We start from the raw sequence: 19,414 nt of genomic DNA on the forward strand, positions 1-19,414 counted from the left end.
TTTGCGCGCACCAACTCCCTTAAACTCGATAAGTCAGAGCATTTATAATAAGAAGAATTGATAGTACCGTAATATTTTTTTAAATACATACGTAATGAAAAACAACTATTCGAATATTTACGAAATTTATGTAATATTTATTCGTCACACAATGTGTCGGTGCACCAAATACGTGAGTGTTTTCAGATGACGCTCTCGCTCCCTTTTTTCTTGTTTCTTCGGTGATTTTTCTTTCGAATTGAGAATTCACCAGATGGAGAAATCGATTCATTTTTTCCTATAAGGAAGACTCCGTTCTATTTTCCTGAAATACTTTTTCTGGTGCAATCTATAGTCGGGATGTAGTACCAAAGCTCTCGTTCATCATCATCATCACATCAGCTGGCTCTTCGAAGGTGCGGTTGATCGAGCTAACGTTCCTTTGAGCCCAAGATGGAAATTCGTTGACGTTGAACATGAACGAACCCAGAGTACTGATCATGAACAGTTGTACCGCGCAACAAACTATATTCATCACGAGACCAGGTTTCGCCTGCAAAAATACAGTATAGGTATATGTATCAACCACATGCAGGTATAATACATATTGACAAAAATATTATGTTATTTCCTTCGTATCCGCGGGTCTGAGGTTTCACGTGACCTAGGCTCCCGAATATACACGGGAAACGCATTTCACTGAGAAGTTCATTTAAAATATACTTTACTAACCATACACACTTGTGGTCTATCGCCAGAGGCAGTTTACCCAGGATTAAATCTTAATTATTGCGGAACCTAACTGTAATATCATGCAAGTTTCGTGCACATGTACCATTTCATGTATGTCCATTACGTTGCCCAAACACTGCATAGAGGTCAACGGAATATATGGCAGCATTAGCTGGGGAATTTGGTGAAATTCATCTGCTTCTGTCTTGAACAGGTTGGCACCATTACAATATAACTAAACTTTTACTCTCCAACCAGCACTAATATTACTTTTTTTTTATTTACTGTATTTATAGGTAAATAGCTGTTACCAGCGGCTTCGATCGCGTGGATTTAGTAATCTGAAAATTGCTTGGCGATGATTTCCTCCCCTCCCCCCCCCCCCATATACAAATATAATACAAATACAACGCCACAACAGGCAAAATGCCCAACGAGGTAGCTGAGAATACCATTTAAAACCCTCATGATCCCCTTAGAGGTTTAATTTTCAGAAATCGCGTCTAAGCGAGTCTCTATATTATAAAACATAAGACTGACCAAACTAAATATTTATAGAAAAATCGAAAAAATTACCTTTTGGTAAATTTTTTTAAAATATTTATAGCTTCAGTGGTTTGAATTCAACGATGATTGCTCCATATAAACTCTGACACCTATCTTTCCCCTCCCCCGATCCCCTTAGATATTAAATTTTGAAAAATCCTTTTTTTAGTGAGTCTCCACCTTACAAAATAAACTACTAATCAAGTTTCATATTTATAGCTTCAGCGGTTTCGGTTCGGCATGATTTCTATGCATAACCTTTGAACCCCCTTAGGTGTCGAATTTGATGACATTGCATTTGTTATTGTTTATATAATCGAAGCATTAATAATAATGAACTGACCATCTGAAGGGATTCCATGTTACCACTCTCATAGACGATCGCATTTGGTGGAGTTGCTGCTGGAAGCATGAACGCATAAGAGCACGTCACAGTCACGGGAAGCATCAGATACAGCGGATTCATTCCCACGGCTATGGCCTAAAACATGACAACAAAATGACGCGAAAATTTATTCTCCATCTTCGAATCATCACTTTGTAACGCATGAATTAGCGTATATAAGCAAAGATGTACGAATTAATATATAGATATTTTCATTTGCCTTGCCATTTCACTGAAGACCGGCAATAGAATGTTGGCAGTCGTTGTGTTGGTTGCTACTTCTGTTATCATAGCGGTCATGAAGCATAAGACTGCGACGATTCCAGCTGGCGGTAGGACGACCAGTGACGTCATCTTCTGTCCGACCAAACGAGACAGTCCTGACTTCTACAGTGAAAAACACGTAATGAGTGCATTAGAACAGTGTTTCTGAACCTATGGTCCGCGGACCAGACTGGTAGGATCAGAGCCGTTTTAAGACCATCATGGGTCCCCGGACCAAGTGATTTTTCTGATTACCAGACATATTTTCGAAAATTTCAACCATATCTCACTTTTGTGAGGCCATTTTTCTCCCGAGGCCCCCGGGCCGCGCCCTTGTGGGCCCACGCCTTAAGACGGCACTGGGTAGAATTAATAATTGTTATAAAACTTAATACTAACTGAATGAAAAATTATTTAACCTTTGTAATATTGATTTGGCGCAAATAAAACTATACCTTCATAATTTGGTTTCAACATACATCATCTTGGAAAGTGTCAGGAATTGCTATCCTACGGGATGCGATAAATACGGGCTATCACTAAACTTAGTAGAAAAACCAACTTATTGCCTTAAATACCATTTTCTATTTTCTGCTCTGAAATTGCTGCAGGATAGGGAAATGAAGGACTGCTATAAATCGCAATAAACAAAAATGTGTTTCACGGGGAAAAAATATTCAAATGATCAGATGACCATATTTTATTGAGAAAAATACTTTAAACTTCGATCTTAAATAGGGTAAAATACGGGACATCGCCAGTTGTCATCAGCAACGCTGCCAGAAGTAAGCACAATCACCAATTGTTATTAAAATTGCTGAAAAAGTGCGAAAAAAAACTTTGTATTTGAAAAACATGTGAGATGAATTAACTTATTGTCATAATTATCATAATATAATTTATACTATATCATGAAAACGATGTGTACTCATGACCTTAGTAAATATTACAAATTTAATATTTATTGCCTAAAAAAAACGGAACAATAATTAAAGGAATGTTCCGTAAAACAGGACACAAGAGGTCCGTCAAATAGTTGCAGACGTTCTACTGGTCCTTGGGTTTAGAAAGGTTCAGAAACGCTGCATTAGAACGTTATTGAAGCATTGTATTATATGAATGCAAAAAAACGTATGTACAGGGTATCCGGTAGTTGACTAAAGAACTTTACAGACATTCTCATTTGGGAGCCGGTAGGTTTTGAACTGCGCCAAATTTTCAAAATATTACCAATTGCAACGATAGATACACTAAAGATTTTTTTTCTTCCTGTGAAGATCCAGTAGAACAGGGGTGCTCTTAACAGTGGTTCATTTCTCTCCGCACGGAACCCTTTTACCATTTTGGGGTCCGTCATCTTGCAAGAGAAAACAATTAACTTATTGTGTTTTTACATTATAAAAACGAAATATTATTCTGCAAGAAGGCCCCGCTGTCGGTTCCCAATTACTGTTAGTCGTGGAGCCCTCGGAAACCTTGGTGTCTGCCATGCCCCTCCCCCCTTCCCATTTATAGCATCAGAAACTACAACCATTTAGACGTTCTTGACCAGTGGTGGACATTCTATCTCCTACTAGCAATTAAATACGCCCGAGTGACGCTACGATAAGATGTCCGTCTTCCACTATGAAGATTATTGTCAAGGTGCACGGGTTCAAATCCGGGTAAAAACATCAAAAACAAGTTCTTTACCTAGAGAGCCTGGGTGGCAAACGATAGATGGCGCATTTATTTCCCACCCAACATCACTGGTTGGAAATTACCGTATGGAGATATATGACCACACACACAGGCACTGAGCTATAGAGAAAGAAACTGGAGTGAAAACTCCCTATACCCCAGTGGTTCTCAAGACCGGTTTCATTCATTTTTGTGAGTCGAAGGAACACACTGTTGATGTTATTAATGTACCATCATTATTATTATAACGAGTCGCGGAATGGCAACAGTGTGGCTTTCGAATGTCGTTTCAGTTGTTATGGCAACATATGTCTAGGCCGGATGTTTATTATTAATACAAGATATACGGAAGACTGGATGTTGTGAAGATATTTATTATTTGAGATGTTAATTTTTTAAGGAAGGAAGGAAAAACCCCATCTCTGAATCTACCGGGAGTCGAACCCGGGTCCCTCGATTGTCGGACGAGTGCTCTGACCACTAAGCTACAGAGGAGATAAAGATTTTCCTTCGCTAGAGCGTATATGTGCCGAACGGAACCGTGCAATGGACGGTGAACCGATCACTTAATAGCTCATGGACGACGGGCCACCAGATGGCTATATATATGACATGAATGTCGCTCTCCACTTGTTAATACAAGATATACGGAAGACTGGATGTTGTGAAGATATTTATTATTTGAGGTGTTAATTTTTTAAGGAAGTGAGTGAGGGCAAAGAGCATATACTCAATGTATATACACTGCTGGCCACCGTAAATGCAACACCCTGAAGGAAGCATGCAAATAATATGAAATTTACAACATGCATTAGCGGAGGTGAGATATTCAAATGATTAGAATTTCAGTGCAAACGCACATCACGCGCGCCTGTGGCGCCACTTCAAAGCGCCACTTAAGGCTTGGAGATTTCGACGATTTGAAGTACGGCAATTGTGTTTTTCTTGTGGTTTTTTCAAAAAAAACGATCAATTATGCCTCGTAGAAAACAGCGATCATCTTTTGATCAAGTATCCGAGTTCGACGGAGGAAGGATAGTGGCCTACCGAGATTGTGGATTATCTTTCAGGGAAATCGGTAGTCGTGTTGGACGAAACCAAACAACTGTAATGCGGATATGTGATCGTTGGATGCAGGAGGGTACGACGGACCGACGTGTTCGATCGCATCCACCTCAGTGCACCACTTCACGTGATGACAGGCGTATTGTGCGTATGGCAGTGACGGATCGCTCAGCCACATCACGAACCATAGCACAGCACATTCAGTCTGTACCGCATCATCTAGTGTCTGCGCGTACCATTCGACGCCGTTTACAGCAGAGTGGTCTGTCCGCAAGACGTCCATTGCTTCGTCTACCCTTGACGCAGAACCACAGACGTCTCCGCCGCCAATGGTGTGATGAAAGAAGGATGTGGACGGCACAATGGAATGAAATTGTCTTTACTGACGAGTCACGCTTCTGTCTGCAACACCACGATGGTCGGATTCGAGTCTGGAGACACCGTGGAGAGAGGATGCTGAACAGCTGCGTTATGCACCGCCACACTGGTCCTGCACCGGGTATTATGGTATGGGGCGTTATTGGATATCACTCTCGCACTCCTCTAGTACGCATTGCCGGTACTTTAAAAAGCCAGCGCTACATCTCCGAGGTGTTGGAGCCAGTTGTCCTTCCTTACCTTCAGGGCTTGCCCACAGCCATATTTCAACAGGATAATGCGCGACCACACGTGGCACGCATTGTCCAAAGGTTCTTCGTCAATCGCCAGATTGAATTGCTTCCCTGGCCAGCTTGCTCTCCGGATCTTTCGCCGATAGAAAACATGTGGTCCATGGTTGCTCAACGATTGATCCAGATTACATCCCCAGCTGCCACACCAGATCAACTTTGGCAACGCGTGGAAGCTGCTTGGTCTGCTGTACCCCAAGAACACATCCAAAGTCTCTTTGAATCAATGCCGAGGCGTGTGGCAGCGGTGATCTCCAACAATGGCGGCTACTCTGGCTACTGATTTTGGCAGGAACCACACTTCACAGAAGTCTATAAATTTAATCATTTGATGCTTGGTCAACATGTTATCTACAAAATAAATATTGTTGCGATATCTCTTGTCTTTCTTGGTGTTGCAATTTGGGTGGCCAGCAGTGTACATATCTACTCTATAATATAAAATCACAAACTCGAAAAGGGCCTGTTTCTAAGCAATCGAAATATAGTGACGATTTTATGTTACAGAATTGACCGACCGAAATCTGTTACGTTTTTATGTTACGGAAGTCGGTTACGATTTTGAGTCAAGTTTTCATTTAACTCCTGAGGACATCGGGAACCGCTTGACCTGTAGGGATCAAGTTTAGTGCATGTACCCAGAGGTATGTATACATCACCAGTGCTCCCAACACACAGGGTCCGGGTACCCAGGGTGGGGTATTGGACAGATCTCTTTATGGGGAAATTGACAGGTTTCATTTTGAGTCGAGGATGAATACTTGCTTCTCATCGCGCATTGTGCTGCATTGCTTATTGTGGCACTGCAAAAATAATGGTGCATTACTGATTGCGATGCATTGCATATTGTAGTGCATCGCATTGTAATGCCGCGTTTAATGCGTATTGTGGTGTATTGTGTACTATAGTGCTTTTTATAGTGCTTTGCTTATTGCGATGCATCGCATACTATGCTGCATTGCTTATTTGTGGTGCATAATATTACTGATTACACACATTACTACATTACTGATTGTGATGCTTTAGGTGTTGTAGTGCACTGAGTGCTGCATTGCTTATTGTAATGCAGTGCTTATGGATTATTGTGACTCATTGCGTATTATGGTGCTTTGTTTAATGCGATGCATCGCATATTATTTGGTATTGCGGTGCATGGGGTATTATGCTGCATTGCTTATTGTGGTGCACTGTAAATATTGGCCAATTGCGCATTGTTATGCATTACGTATTTTAGTGAATCACGTATTGCTTATTCTAATGCAGTGCTTGTGTATTGTGGTTCATTGCTTATTGCGCTGTATTGCCTACGGTGGTGGTGTATTTGTTATTGTGCTGTATTGCCGATGGTGGTGCAGTAAGCACTGTCGTGTATTGCCGATGGAGGTGCATTAAGTATTGTGCTGTATTGCTTAATGTGGTGCCCTGATATAGTGGTTCCTTTTTTTTTGTGGTGCCCTTAATATAAGGCTGCACTACTTATTGTGCTGCATTGCCTAAAATGGTGCATTGCTTATTGCACCGAATCGCCGATGGTGTAGCATAGCGTATTATGCTGTATTGCTTATTGTGGTGCATTGCGCATTGCAGCGCATAGCGTGATATATTGCTTACCGTAATACAATACTTTTTGCGTATATTATGGTGCTTCGCTTATTGCGATACATCGCGTATTGTGGCGCATTACGTTTTATGCTGTATGGCGGGGCACTGTAAATAGTGGTACATTGCGTATTGTAATGCATCGCGTGCTGTATTGCTTATTCTAATGCATTGCTTATGTGATGCATCGCGTATTGTACTGTATTGCATATAGTTATATGTACTGTGGTGCGTTGCTAATTGTTATGCATTATAGTGTATCGCGTACTGTATTTCTCATTGCAATGCAGTGCTTATTGCGTATTGTGGCGCATTGCGTATTAGGCTGTATTGCTTATTGTGGCGCATTGCGTATTGGGCTGCATCGCTTATTGTGGTGTACTGCAAACAGTCGTGCATCGCTGATTATAGTGTATCGCTTGCTTATTGTGTATCGCTTGCTTCTTGTGTTTCAGTGGTTATGGCGTATTGTGGTGCTTATTGCGATGTATAGTGCTTTATTGCATATTGAGCTGTATTGCTTATTATGGTGTGTATTGCGTATTCTTATGCGTCAATGCAGTATGCGCATTGTATGGTGCATTACGTATTGTGGTGCATCGCTGATTGTGTTGCATTGCGTATTGTGGTGCACTGCAATATGGTGCATTGCTGATTGTGGTGTATTGCGTATTGTTATGCATCACGTATTGTAGTGCATTGCATGCTGTATTGCTTATTATAATGCAGTGCCTATTCCGTATTGTGGTACATTGTGTATTGTGCTGTATTGCTTATTGTAATACATTGCGTATTGTGCTGTATTGCTTATTGTAATACATTGCGTATTGTGCTGTATTGCTTCTTGTATGTAATACATTGTGTACTGCTTAATCTAATGCAGTGGTTATTACTATTGTGCTGTATTGCTTAATCTAATGCAGTGGTTATTGCTATTGTGCTGTATTGCTTAATCTAATACAAATAAATACAAATACAACGCCACAACAGGCAAATTGCCCAACGAGGTGGCTGACTTAAGAACATCATGGATCCCCGAGCCATTTTTTGGAGGCCCTACCTACTACTGCTCCACCACACAAGCACCCCGCCCCCGCGGAACCCAGCAGTGGTTATTGCTATTGTGCTGTATTGCTTAATCTAATGCAGTGGTTATTGCTATTGTGCTGTATTGCTTAATCTAATGCAGTGGTTATTGCTATTGTGCTGTATTGCTTAATCTAATGCAGTGGTTATTGCTATTGTGCTGTATTGCTTAATCTAATGCAGTGGTTATTGCTATTGTGCTGTATTGCTTATTGTGGTGCACTGCCAATACAATGCTAATTTTAGTGCATCGCATGCTGTATTGCTTATTATAATGCAGTCCGATGCAGTCTGTATTGCTTATTATAATGCAGTCCGATGCAGTCTGTATTGCTTATTATAATGCAGTCCGATGCAGTCTGTATTGCGTATTGTGGTAAATTGTTTATTGCGATGTTTCGCTGATTGCAGTGCATTGCTGATTTTTCTGGTTGTTGATTTGTACTGTTATGCATTACGTACTGTAGTGCATAACGTGCTGTATTGCTTATTGTAATGAAGTTCTTATTGCGTATTGAGGTACATTGCGTATTATTCTGCTTTGCTTGATGCGATACATCGCGTTTGCGTATTGTGGTGGATTGCATATTATACTGTATTGCTTATTGTGGTGCACTACAAATGGTAGGCGCATTACTGATTGTAATGCATTGCGTATTGTAGTGCATCGCGTGCTGTATTGCTTATTTTGATGAGTGCTTATTGCATATTGGGGTGTATTGCTTATTGCGGCGTACTGCAAATAGTGGTGCATTCCATATTGAAGTGCATCGCGTGCTGTATTACTTATTGCGTATTGGGGTGCATTGCGTATTATATTGTGTTTTGTTCAATGCGATACATTGCGTACTGTGGTGCATTGCATATTGTGCTGTATTGCTTATTGTAATGCAGTGCTTACGGTGTATTGTGGTACATATTATGGTACTTTGCCTATTGCGATGCATCGCGTATTGCGCTGTATTGCGTATTGTGGTACATTCCTTATCATGGTACACTACTTATTTTGCAGTATTGCTGATGTTGGCGCATTGCTTATTGCTGCATTGCCGATGGTAGTACATTGCCTTTTGTACTGTATTGTGGTGCACTGCATATAGTGGTGGATTGAGTATTGTGCTTTATTGCCGATAGGGGTGCTTTGCGTGTTGTGATACACCGCATTTAGTGAATCACTACTTAATTTGCTGTATTGCTGATATGGTGGTGCATTGCATATAGTGGTGCATTACTTATTGTGGTGCATTACTTATTGTGCTGTATTGCCTATCGTGCTGTATCATTGTTTATCGAAATCAGAATGAAAAACTGGCAATGAATAACTATTTCGCAGGCATTTGCAGTGCCTGAGGAATATTTTGCTTTATAATTAAAGATGATGTGACGAGGAGTTGGGGGAGGGGGGTTGCCCCTAGTATATATATATAATTTTGTATATACTGTATATTTTATGTATATACAGTATATACCACTTCTAGTTTATTTTGTAAAGCCGGGGGGGGGGCAGCTGAATGGTAGCAATAAAATACTATTAATACAATTTACATCATCAGTTTTTGCTTAAATATGAAAGCGAAATATGCAAAATCATAAATTACAGCAAGCAATGTATCGTAATCATCAAAGTGTTATAATTATCAAACAATTATCATAGTTTGGCAAACTACGCATCACGAACAATAGTTGATTGATTATATTGCTTTCTTGAAGGCCGGTTAATGAATACGCTTTTTGTTTTTAAATAAAGGTTTCCTCTTGGGAAACCCTGAAGTTCTTAAACAATGGGTGGAAGCTGTGAGAAGAAATTCTTGTCGGCACCTCTGGTCTTCCTTGAGCTTCGACTGCATTTTTAATTGGGTTGCTGTATTTTTGAAATATATGACGTCCATATTTTTATGAGCATCTTTTTATCAGCCACCTCGTTGGGCATTTTGCCTGTTGTGGCGTTGTATTTGTATTGTATTTTGTAATGCCCCATTGCATTAACACGTTCAGGGAATGTTTTGCCTACTTCGCTCCAAAAGGGTGTGATGCGGTCGCGTAGGGATGGCTCGCAAAGTCCTCACTCCACTTTCCTTATAGCTCAGTGATGACAGGAGTTGGTGTGTGGGTAGGTAGTACTAGTAAATGTGATGCAATAGCTATGCCGTCTATTGGACTGCAAAAGAATAGGAAAAACGTTTTATGCTCCAATCAAGGAATGTAGCCAAAGCACAGTTTTTGTCACATCATAACAATATTACGACTGCAGTCTACCAACGTTGCAGCGTCTACCTATTAAAATTTACGCACGAAACAGAGCATTTCTATTGCTAACCGACAGATTATTTCCTTTGAAAGTTGCAAAATCATTTCCCGGACATCATATATATAATGTGCATGAATTTATACAGGGTGCAAAGTGTTAGCTATATGCACCTTGTATAATACAGTAAAACCTCTCTTTTGCGGACACCGGCGGGACAAAAAAATTCGTCTGTAACAAAGATGACCGTTAACCAGGGGTTTGAAATGCACATTTATTTTACAAGGGAAAATTATTATTTGGCCTTAAACGAGAGTGTCCCTTAAGAGGGGTTTTACTGTATTATCATTGTATCGATGATACCTGAGCAGCCGCGGCCAAAGCGAATCCACCTCCGCCCAAGATGATGACGCCCCAAGGAAGCTTCCTCTGAGCGACCTTCCAGTCGAGGAGAGGAGGGCTTTGAACAAAACTCATCGGATTCGACGGCAATAAGAACAGCAGTAAAGCTATCATCATCGATGGCACCGAATCACCGATTTTCCTGAATTAGAATAGAAATTGGATGCCTTCAATTGAATGTGTCGTTCACAAAATTCATTTATAAGCAGGACTGGAACGTCTAATGGATGTGTTCAAGAAATTAGTGACAGGATTTCATTTTTAGTCAATGATGGTCAACATACGTTTCCGATCCCAGAGTTTCTGCCCAACCAGATATGAATTTCGGATCTCGAAACACCCAAAGGAACACCAGAGTCAAGAAGAGGACGATCACCGCACTCTCGTGGAATCTGAAAAATATGGTTGCGATTAAAACTTACCGCGTAACAAATGAGATGAATGCAATGAGAGCGTTTGGACATTTCGGTTGACATGAGAAGTCGAGAGACACAAAAAAATACACTTACGAGATTTCGCCGAGTTTTCTGTACCTGCAGGCGATTAACCTTCTGATGTTTTCTTTATTACATGAGCTGCGTTCACTCTTCCTGTGAGCCAAAACAAATTTGTAACTTACAATACGCGCATTCAAATAATGCATGAAATTAAAGCAATTTATAGGCTAGTACAGGGGGTTTCCAAACTATAATTCTCACCTCTTGGGAATTTGCCAAAGTTTGTAGGGAAGGTGTGAAAATTTCAATAACTATACCAGAGATAAGCTTTTGTAGGCAGTATACAGTAGAACCTCTCTTTTGCGGACACCAGCGGGACAAAAAAAATTCATCCTTAAAAGAGCGGGGGGGGGGGGTGACCGTTAATTAGGGCTTTGAAATGCATGCTTTTATTATACAAGGGGAAATTATTATTTGGCCCTATATGAGGGGTGACCGCATCTGAGGAGTGTCCGTAGAAAGGGGTTTTCCTGCAAATGCCAGCGTAGTCTCAGAACGTTTTGAATTTGATTAATGAATTGATTAATAGTTGAAATTAATATTGTTGCGAAAATTATGCAAATAGTCTTTATTTACATTTATTTTTTGTCATGTTTCACCAATAAATAGGGTAAATAATCATTATCCTGTGTAAAAACGAAAATAACGCGTTCTCCTATATATCGCGCCAAGTTGGCGAAAACTTTGCGAGTTTGGTGACAGAACTGAGGTTCTGATGACGTCATGGTACCAAGAGAAATTTGTAGAAGGGGAAAAAAAGAAGGGGTCTTAAAAAAAACGGGAAACTTCTAAAGTTTTTTCTTTCCCTCTATAAAAGTAGCCGCTAAAGGGAAACGGAAGGTTTTTGAGACAGATCAACTCTTTGTGTACACCTGAGAAGCCGTCTGTCGGGGGCACTCTGTTCAGGTATGGTCAAATCTCTGCTTGTAAATACAATACAATACAATACAAATACAATACAAATACAACGCCACAACAGGCAAATTGCCCAACGAGGTGGCTGACTTAAGAACATCATGGATCCCCGAGCCCCTACCTACTACTGCTACACCCCACATGCACCCCCCCCCCGCAGAACCCCCCAACGAATCGGTAAATGCGGGAATGTGCGTGTACGTGTAGTGCAACCTGACGTATAGTTTGTTTCTGTGTAATGCTTGTTATGTGTAGTGCTGTCATCTGTCCCCAGTTTTACTAACTATGAGTGAAGTGTTATGGTTGAATGATTTACCGTTGTAGGACTGTTGCTCTCTGTGGCGAGACTTTTTAACGGGGAGATCGGCTCGCATTTGCGCCTTGAAGTTGGGAACCACAGAAAACCAACTTCAGCCGACCACCACTGTGGGGTTCGAACCCGGATCCTCGCATCACGAGTCCGGCACTATAACCACTCGACCACCACAGCGGCAAAATAATGTAAATAGCTCTTCTAAATAAATCTGTGACGTCCTGCATTTATTTCACCCTTTACTCATTTCAAGGACTTGCGTGGGAGACATTATCGGGATCAATATTTGTAGAAAAAAATAATAATCTTGCATATGGGGGGGGGGTGCAAAAAATGTTTTTATGTTCCGACCACGCGAGTAAACACTTTATTATGTCCGGAGAAGCCACTAAAGCATACATAACACCAAACATGGCCCCCGCTCTGTCCCTTGCGAGATATAAGCGGATTACCTTGCGGCTGGGCCATGCTGGAAGAACTCTCCTGACATCCGGGCCCGGCGAACATCCCCCGACTCGCAAGCCACCGGGTCCGCCCCGCCGGGACCCCACTCCATTCCAAGCAGCCACACTCCGGGAAGCTCCCGGAAACCTCCGATGGTCAAGAAGGAGTACAGGTGGACCGCCCGCCAGATCTCCGACCCAGCAAAAACATTCCGAGGCACTCGGCTCCCCCAGTGCCACGAGAGAACACCCCCGTCCGCCACTCATCGCTCAAAGGAGCAACAGAACGGAACCAAACGTCCGTCCTCCTCCGGGAGCCCGCGCCCGTCCATGCCAACACCGCACTCCATCCCCACCAATCCATCTGCAGATGGACCCGTGGGATCTCGGTCGCCAATCACTCGCTTCAGCTCCTTTGCCACCTGAAAGAAAACATGCATATATTGGCACATGGAAGCACTGAACAGAAATGACAGCAAGTGCTTAACATCAAGTGGAAATTGTCAGGAAAGAACATGACAAACATCGCAGTTCTAGCCACTAAAGCAGAAGTTCGAAAACCTTGCTTCAATATGTATATATATATATATATACATGGGCGTAGGGGGGGTCTTGAAGGGGTCTGCTCCCCCCCCCCCCCGAAATATGAGAAAATGACCGAAAAAAGGGAGAAATATAGCCAAATCTATTGTTCTATCACTTTGGTCCCCCGAAATGCAAGTGGTCCTCCCGAACGAAATTTCTGGCTACGCCCCTGTATATATATTATGCGATTCCTCTTTTAATGTTCTCTAGCAAAAATGTTCTATTAAATACGTCAAGAGATCCGTGTGATGCTTTTCATTACACACAGGCACATTCAACGAGAGATGAGCTGTCACCAGAATCGAATGATCTGAGAATATAGACGAGAAGCCGCTACAACAAACTTTACGAGAAATGGAAATACTGCATAAAATGCGATACTTACGAACACCGAATGTTTATCATGTACAAGTATAACCAGCCTATGATGACGCAAAGAACCAAGCCCGGTATGTTGTACATCATCCAAGTTGCAAAAGTGATTTCGTCGCTCAACGGATGTAACCTGCAACATCATCACATCAGGTTATCACTAATCTTCATCAGTGTAAATTGGGATAAGGTAAAGCAAAGACTTATTATATTTTGCATAAGAAGCTTATGACAATTTATATGTAACATATTTTAAGAGAAATATTAACCCGTCGAATGTGTTACAAAAAATACTCTCAATTTTTTAAACGAAATTCAATTCAGGTTTTTCTGAGCAGAAATCAGCCAAAACAGGAAGACACGATTACATTAATGTGCGGTAATAAGGATGGAAAAGAGATGTCTAGTTGGGCTTTTTCCTGCGTGTGGATTCTAAACTGGTTTTCATGATGCTGTTTGTGTATAAAGATAAATATATAACAATTAATATATAGGTTTAAAATAACACAACAGTACACGATGTATAGATACAGTTACATGGAGACTAGGACGTCTATGAGTAAATATGGTGAATTTATAGTTTTCTACCGAGCTTGGAAAGTGGCATGAAGCATCAGTTTTTTGTAACTACGTATAAATCAAAGACAAAAATGATATGCTATCAGTATAAGGACTTGTAATTACGACCTGTTGTTGGCATTTACCTTCAAAGCCTGAATATTTATGCACCATTTATGTGATTTTTTTTATTGAAAAGTGTAGATATACAGCAGTAGGGTTGCTGAGGGTATCGTCCCAAGGGATTGGAAACTTGCTAATGTTGTTCCGATGTTTAAGAAGGGTAGTAGCGAAGCTGTGTCCAATTATCGTCCAGTGAGTTCGACGAGCTCCCTCTCAAAAATTTTGGAAATTATCATCAAAAGGCAGTTTGTGAAGTGGATAGATGAGAATAATGTATTGTTGGATAATCAGCATGGGTTCAGGAAGGGGAAGTCATGTGTAACTAACCTCCTTTGCTTCTATGATCACGTGACGAAGGCTTTGGGTAAGAGAAAAAATTTAGATGTTGTTTACCTTGATTTCCAGAAGGCATTCGATCGGGGTCCAACATGGAAAACTCTTGAAGTGTTTACACCACATTGGAATTGGGGGCAACTTGCTGAAGTGGATAAAATTGTGGTTAAGAGATAGGTCGCAACGAATTATGGTGAACGGGGAATTCTCTGGTTGAAACTCAAGGAAGTGTCCTTGGCCCCATACTTTTTTCACTTTCTGTCGATAAACTCGATCAGGGTATCGATGGGATTACTAGCAAATTCGGAAATGATGTGAAGCTAATGCGGGTAATCGGAAATGAAAGCGATAGGGAGTTGCTCCAGACCAACTTAAACAAGATTGCAGCATGGGCAAATGAATGGAGCATGACGTTTAAGGTTGATAAGTGCATGGTCGCTCATTTTGGTTTGAACAACCCACGGTTCTCTTACGAGTTGAATGGTGCCACTATCCCGGATGCAACTAGGGTCACCGATTTGGGAATTCTCATTGACGAGCGGCTTAGGTTTTCTGAACATTGTTCAGCGGTGGTCAAAAAAGCGAATAGAATGCTTGGTCTCATTTTCAAAAAGGTATCTTCGCGTTCTCCTAAAGTCATTCTTCCGCTTTTTCGAGGCTTAGTTCGTCCTGGACTGGAGTATGCTGTAAGGTTTTGGAGACCATACCTGCAGAGGGAGATAGACTTGGATGAAGGGGTGCAGAGAAGAGCTACGCGTGTCCTTATTGGCACACGGGGCTTGGGTTATGAAGAGAGACTTCATTTTTTGAATATGTTTACATTGGATGAACGCAGGTGTCGAGGAGATATGATCGAAGTGTTCAAAAGTTTCAAAGGGATGGATAGAATGGACCATGAACTTTTAGTACACCGCCAATCGACTGCTTTTACAAGGGGACACCAGTATCGATTGGTGAGGGACAATGCAAGGTTATGGTGTCGCAGGGAATTGTTCTCTAATAGGGTTGTTAATAAATGGAATAGCTTACCCCCGGGGGTAGTAAATTGTAACGCAATTGACACGTTTAAAAAGAAATACGATAAACATGTTGGGGTAAATCGAGAAGCTATCTATTCTTAGAATAAGACAACCATAAGTATTCTTTATGGGCATTGTATAATATTTTATCATGTGTATATATTGTTTGTAATTTGTGTTAATTGCATTTTTAATTGGGTTGCTGTATTTTTGAAACATATGACATCCATATTTTTATGGGCATCTTTTTCTCAGCCACCTCGTTGGGCATTTTGCCTGTTATGGCTTTGTATTTGTATTTTGATCAATTAGTTTTGATAAGAGCTTTCTAATTCTTGCGGGTCCCGTTTCACCAATACGAATAGTTTTCTCTAGTTTCTTATACAGAAAAACTTCCATTACCCGTTTTTGGTCTTTTCTTTTTGTGGGCCGATGGAATAGAGCTTTTAATGCATAGTATTTCACTCCGTATTGGAATAAAAGTTTTCAGTGCTAAGGTGGGAGGGGGTATTTTAGCGCGAGATCTCATTGTATAACGTTGGCCTCTATTAATTTGGATAATCATTGCCATAGATTAAGACCAGCCCAAATTGTTTTACTGTTAGAAAAATAATTTCCGCAAGTGCGGAGCCCGTCAATGTTCGGGACCATGTGCTGCTGCAGCTTTAGCCCGCCTCTGGTGGGGGGGGGGGGAGAGGAGAAGAAACTCTGAACGCCTGAAGAAATATTAATAATAGTAAATGAATTCAAACGCATTTGCAAGGTTTGATGTTTTTTTTTGTTTTTTTTGCAGTCCCCCCGAACTTTTAATCAACTGAGTTGAACTGAATGAGAGTAGGTAAGTCAAGGAACCGTAACATCACGTCAAAAATGAGCAGCAGTTATTTTCATCGCCATTGGCGTACGCAAAGGGGGGAGGGGCCCCTTTAGCCAAGACTATAGTATTATTTTGCAGGAAAAAACATAAACCCCCTCAGAAGGAAAAAAATATCTAACCCCCCCCCCCCACCTCGAGACAATTCTGCGTACGCCTATGGTCATCGCACAAAATATTATTTAAGAAAATAACGAATTATATTTGATTTTATATAGGACTTCATCTGATTTCTGAGAACAGAAAATTTGGGAGCATAACAGAACAGAACAGAAACATAGGGAAAGCGCATTAGCATATGTGTCGCGGCGTCTTTTTCTCTCTCTCTCTAAGAGTTTGTTTAAAAGTACATCCCCATCAGACAAAGACGAGCGAGAAAAAAAGATGATTTTGAGTAGAAAAGGAACGTGTTGAGTTGTTTTTAATCTCCCAATGTTTTAGGGTTGCTTTGTTAGGCGCACACATGCAACGTTATAATAGCTGCGAAGGAAAGGTGTTTCTATTTCTTCGATTCAACTCCTGGCGTAATATAACGTCAGAAACACTGGACAGGTTAAAACCGAAAAAGAGGAATTAAATATGTCTAGTGCCGCCTCCGAAGAAGTTATTCACACCAATGTCTTAATGTACACGTTTGTTTTAACATATTAGAACATCCCGCGAAACTTGCGAGCACAGTCCATGAAATGCCCGATGTGGTAAACCTAAATTTACTGTATGGCTGCAATTTGCATGTGCATCCGCTAAAGGGTTCTTCTTCAGCATAACGTCGATTGAATATCTCTTAAAATGTCAAACTACTTTTTCCGTCTTTGTTTTAAAAATTTCGTCCTTGGCTTTTACAATGGATATTATGCATCGATAAGGCTCGGGCACAAATCTGGATTGAATCTCACCCATGGCTCTTCTAGTCGCTGTTGTAAAGCGAATGCATATGTCTTGTATATTGGTTCCCTTTATAGCGTGACACCACAATCTCTGAGTGGGATCAGCATCAAGTACCATCATCAAATATCATGAAATCCTTGAAACATCGAATGAAGTTTGATGAGCATAGCTGAACTCTTAATGAAAACTGCATTTTCCATCTTCAAACAAAGTCTTCAGCTATTGCAGGGATCTTCAACGCATGGCCCGCAGGCCACGCGTGGCCCTGGAAGATTTTTGCAGTGACCATCGACTAGAAGACATGTAGTTAAAGAGTTTATAGAAATGCTGGGAAAAAAACAATGAATCTCAATGGGAAAATTTGTTCCAGAATTGATGAAAACAGAAATTTCAGATTAACTTTGAAGAGACATTTCAGACGGGACTAATTTCAGAATCAATGAAAAGTATTTTCACAATTATTGGAAGAAAAAATTTTAGAATTGAGAGAAGTTATTGCTGTAACACTGCACTACTTTCATGATTCTATCTGCTTTATTTTAGGAATTACTCAAGATTACGTGAAATTTCAAATGTTCTCTCTCTTTCTTCATTTCTTTAAGAGATACTACGTATATCCTTTAATGCCTTACATCCTTTTTGCTCCCGGGCATCCCAAAATGATTCCAAGAGGTAGAAAATGATTGCAAGAGGCTGCGCATATGGCCATTGTCACTTCAAGTGATCATAACTTTTGAATGGATGAAGATAGAGCGATGATATAAAAGTGTCAAGGTATGCTACATCGGACATGCGCTACACGATAGTCACAACCGAAATGCCACCTGGTGAAAAAGTTTTGAACTTTTTTTACCTCATCTTGATAAATCAATGGAATTTGAACAAAATTATAGCCTAAATTTGTGGAACTAAATCTGATGAGATGATAATGTATATACAGCTTACTCAGCATAAGTACACGCACTATCAAAATTTTTAATATCACCTAATTCTAGTTCAACCATCGATGTCTCGGAAAATTTTCTTCAAATGTTACGAAGTAAACCTCTTTCGGTATAAAATTGGGAGTTGAAAATTCAACCAATTTGGATTTCTTTGACTGCAAATCGCAAAAAATCTTTTATTTTTCACGTTTCTTCAAATTCTAATTTTAGAGATAAGAAAACCTAATTAATGTTGATGGTTTTCCAAGTGTAAATTTAATTTATTACTTTCGAGATATCTCAGCCTAGAGTTGATGGTAGAAATACATTCGAACTCCCTCTCGGTTCTTTTCCTCATGGAGACGCTTCATTGGTAACCAATAAAAACTGGAATCTTTTTTTTCTTTACCTCAGCATTCTTTTCTCCCTCGCTACGGTTTGACGGGTAAACCATACAGTAACAGGAGAGGCAGTGGCTGGGAGAGGCAGTGGAAAACCTGCGCTTTTCCCCCTGGATTTTCTAAATAGTAAATAAAGAAGCCGGTTTCAAAGATTTATCGCTGGTACTCTTATGCTTCATTGAAATTTGTTACTAAAAGCCTGTTCTATATAAATGGGCTGGGCATAATTACATATGCACGTGAGTAGTGCTGAAAGATATTCATATTGTTGTCTATTTCTGATTCTGTGGCACTTCAGTTTATCAAAATAGTTTAAGTATTTACAAAATTAGTGCTCTGTGACGAAATTAGTTTGGGAACCACTGCCCTAGAGTGTTAGATTGACGTCATTCAAACAACACGTGATCGCAGGGGCGTAGCCAGAAATTTCGTTCGGAGGGGGGAAGCAAAAGTTATAGACCAATAGATTTGGCCATCTTTTTTCCTTTTTTGGTCATTTTCTCACATTTCGGGGAGAAC

General features: G+C 40.6%; 1 protein-coding gene across 3 annotated transcripts in view; it reads right to left on the reverse strand.

The window, feature by feature from the left end:
* Window positions 1-110: 110 nt before the first annotated feature.
* Window positions 111-19,414, reverse strand: part of LOC149075202 (Na(+)/citrate cotransporter-like) — a 58,073-nt gene continuing 38,769 nt past the window's right edge. For 2 of the 3 annotated variants that reach the window (XM_089242482.1, XM_089242481.1), the window contains exons 7-13: window positions 13,790-13,909; window positions 11,161-11,241; window positions 10,936-11,043; window positions 10,613-10,793; window positions 1,868-2,029; window positions 1,601-1,738; window positions 111-532 (exon numbers count right to left, since the gene is read on the reverse strand). In XM_089242482.1, coding sequence (XP_089098608.1) covers window positions 329-532; window positions 1,601-1,738; window positions 1,868-2,029; window positions 10,613-10,793; window positions 10,936-11,043; window positions 11,161-11,241; window positions 13,790-13,909 — 994 coding nt within the window. In that variant the 3' untranslated portion in view covers window positions 111-328. Of the gene's footprint in view, window positions 533-1,600; window positions 1,739-1,862; window positions 2,030-10,612; window positions 10,794-10,935; window positions 11,044-11,160; window positions 11,242-13,789; window positions 13,910-19,414 lie in introns of all 3 variants that reach the window. The other variant, XR_016193969.1, reaches the window with a different exon arrangement.

This window comes from Pholcus phalangioides, unplaced genomic scaffold (genome assembly GCF_987345545.1).
Source record: "Pholcus phalangioides strain wild (caught in Gottingen) unplaced genomic scaffold, Ppha-v1.0 ptg000015l_1, whole genome shotgun sequence".
Taxonomy (NCBI): domain Eukaryota; kingdom Metazoa; phylum Arthropoda; class Arachnida; order Araneae; family Pholcidae; genus Pholcus; species Pholcus phalangioides.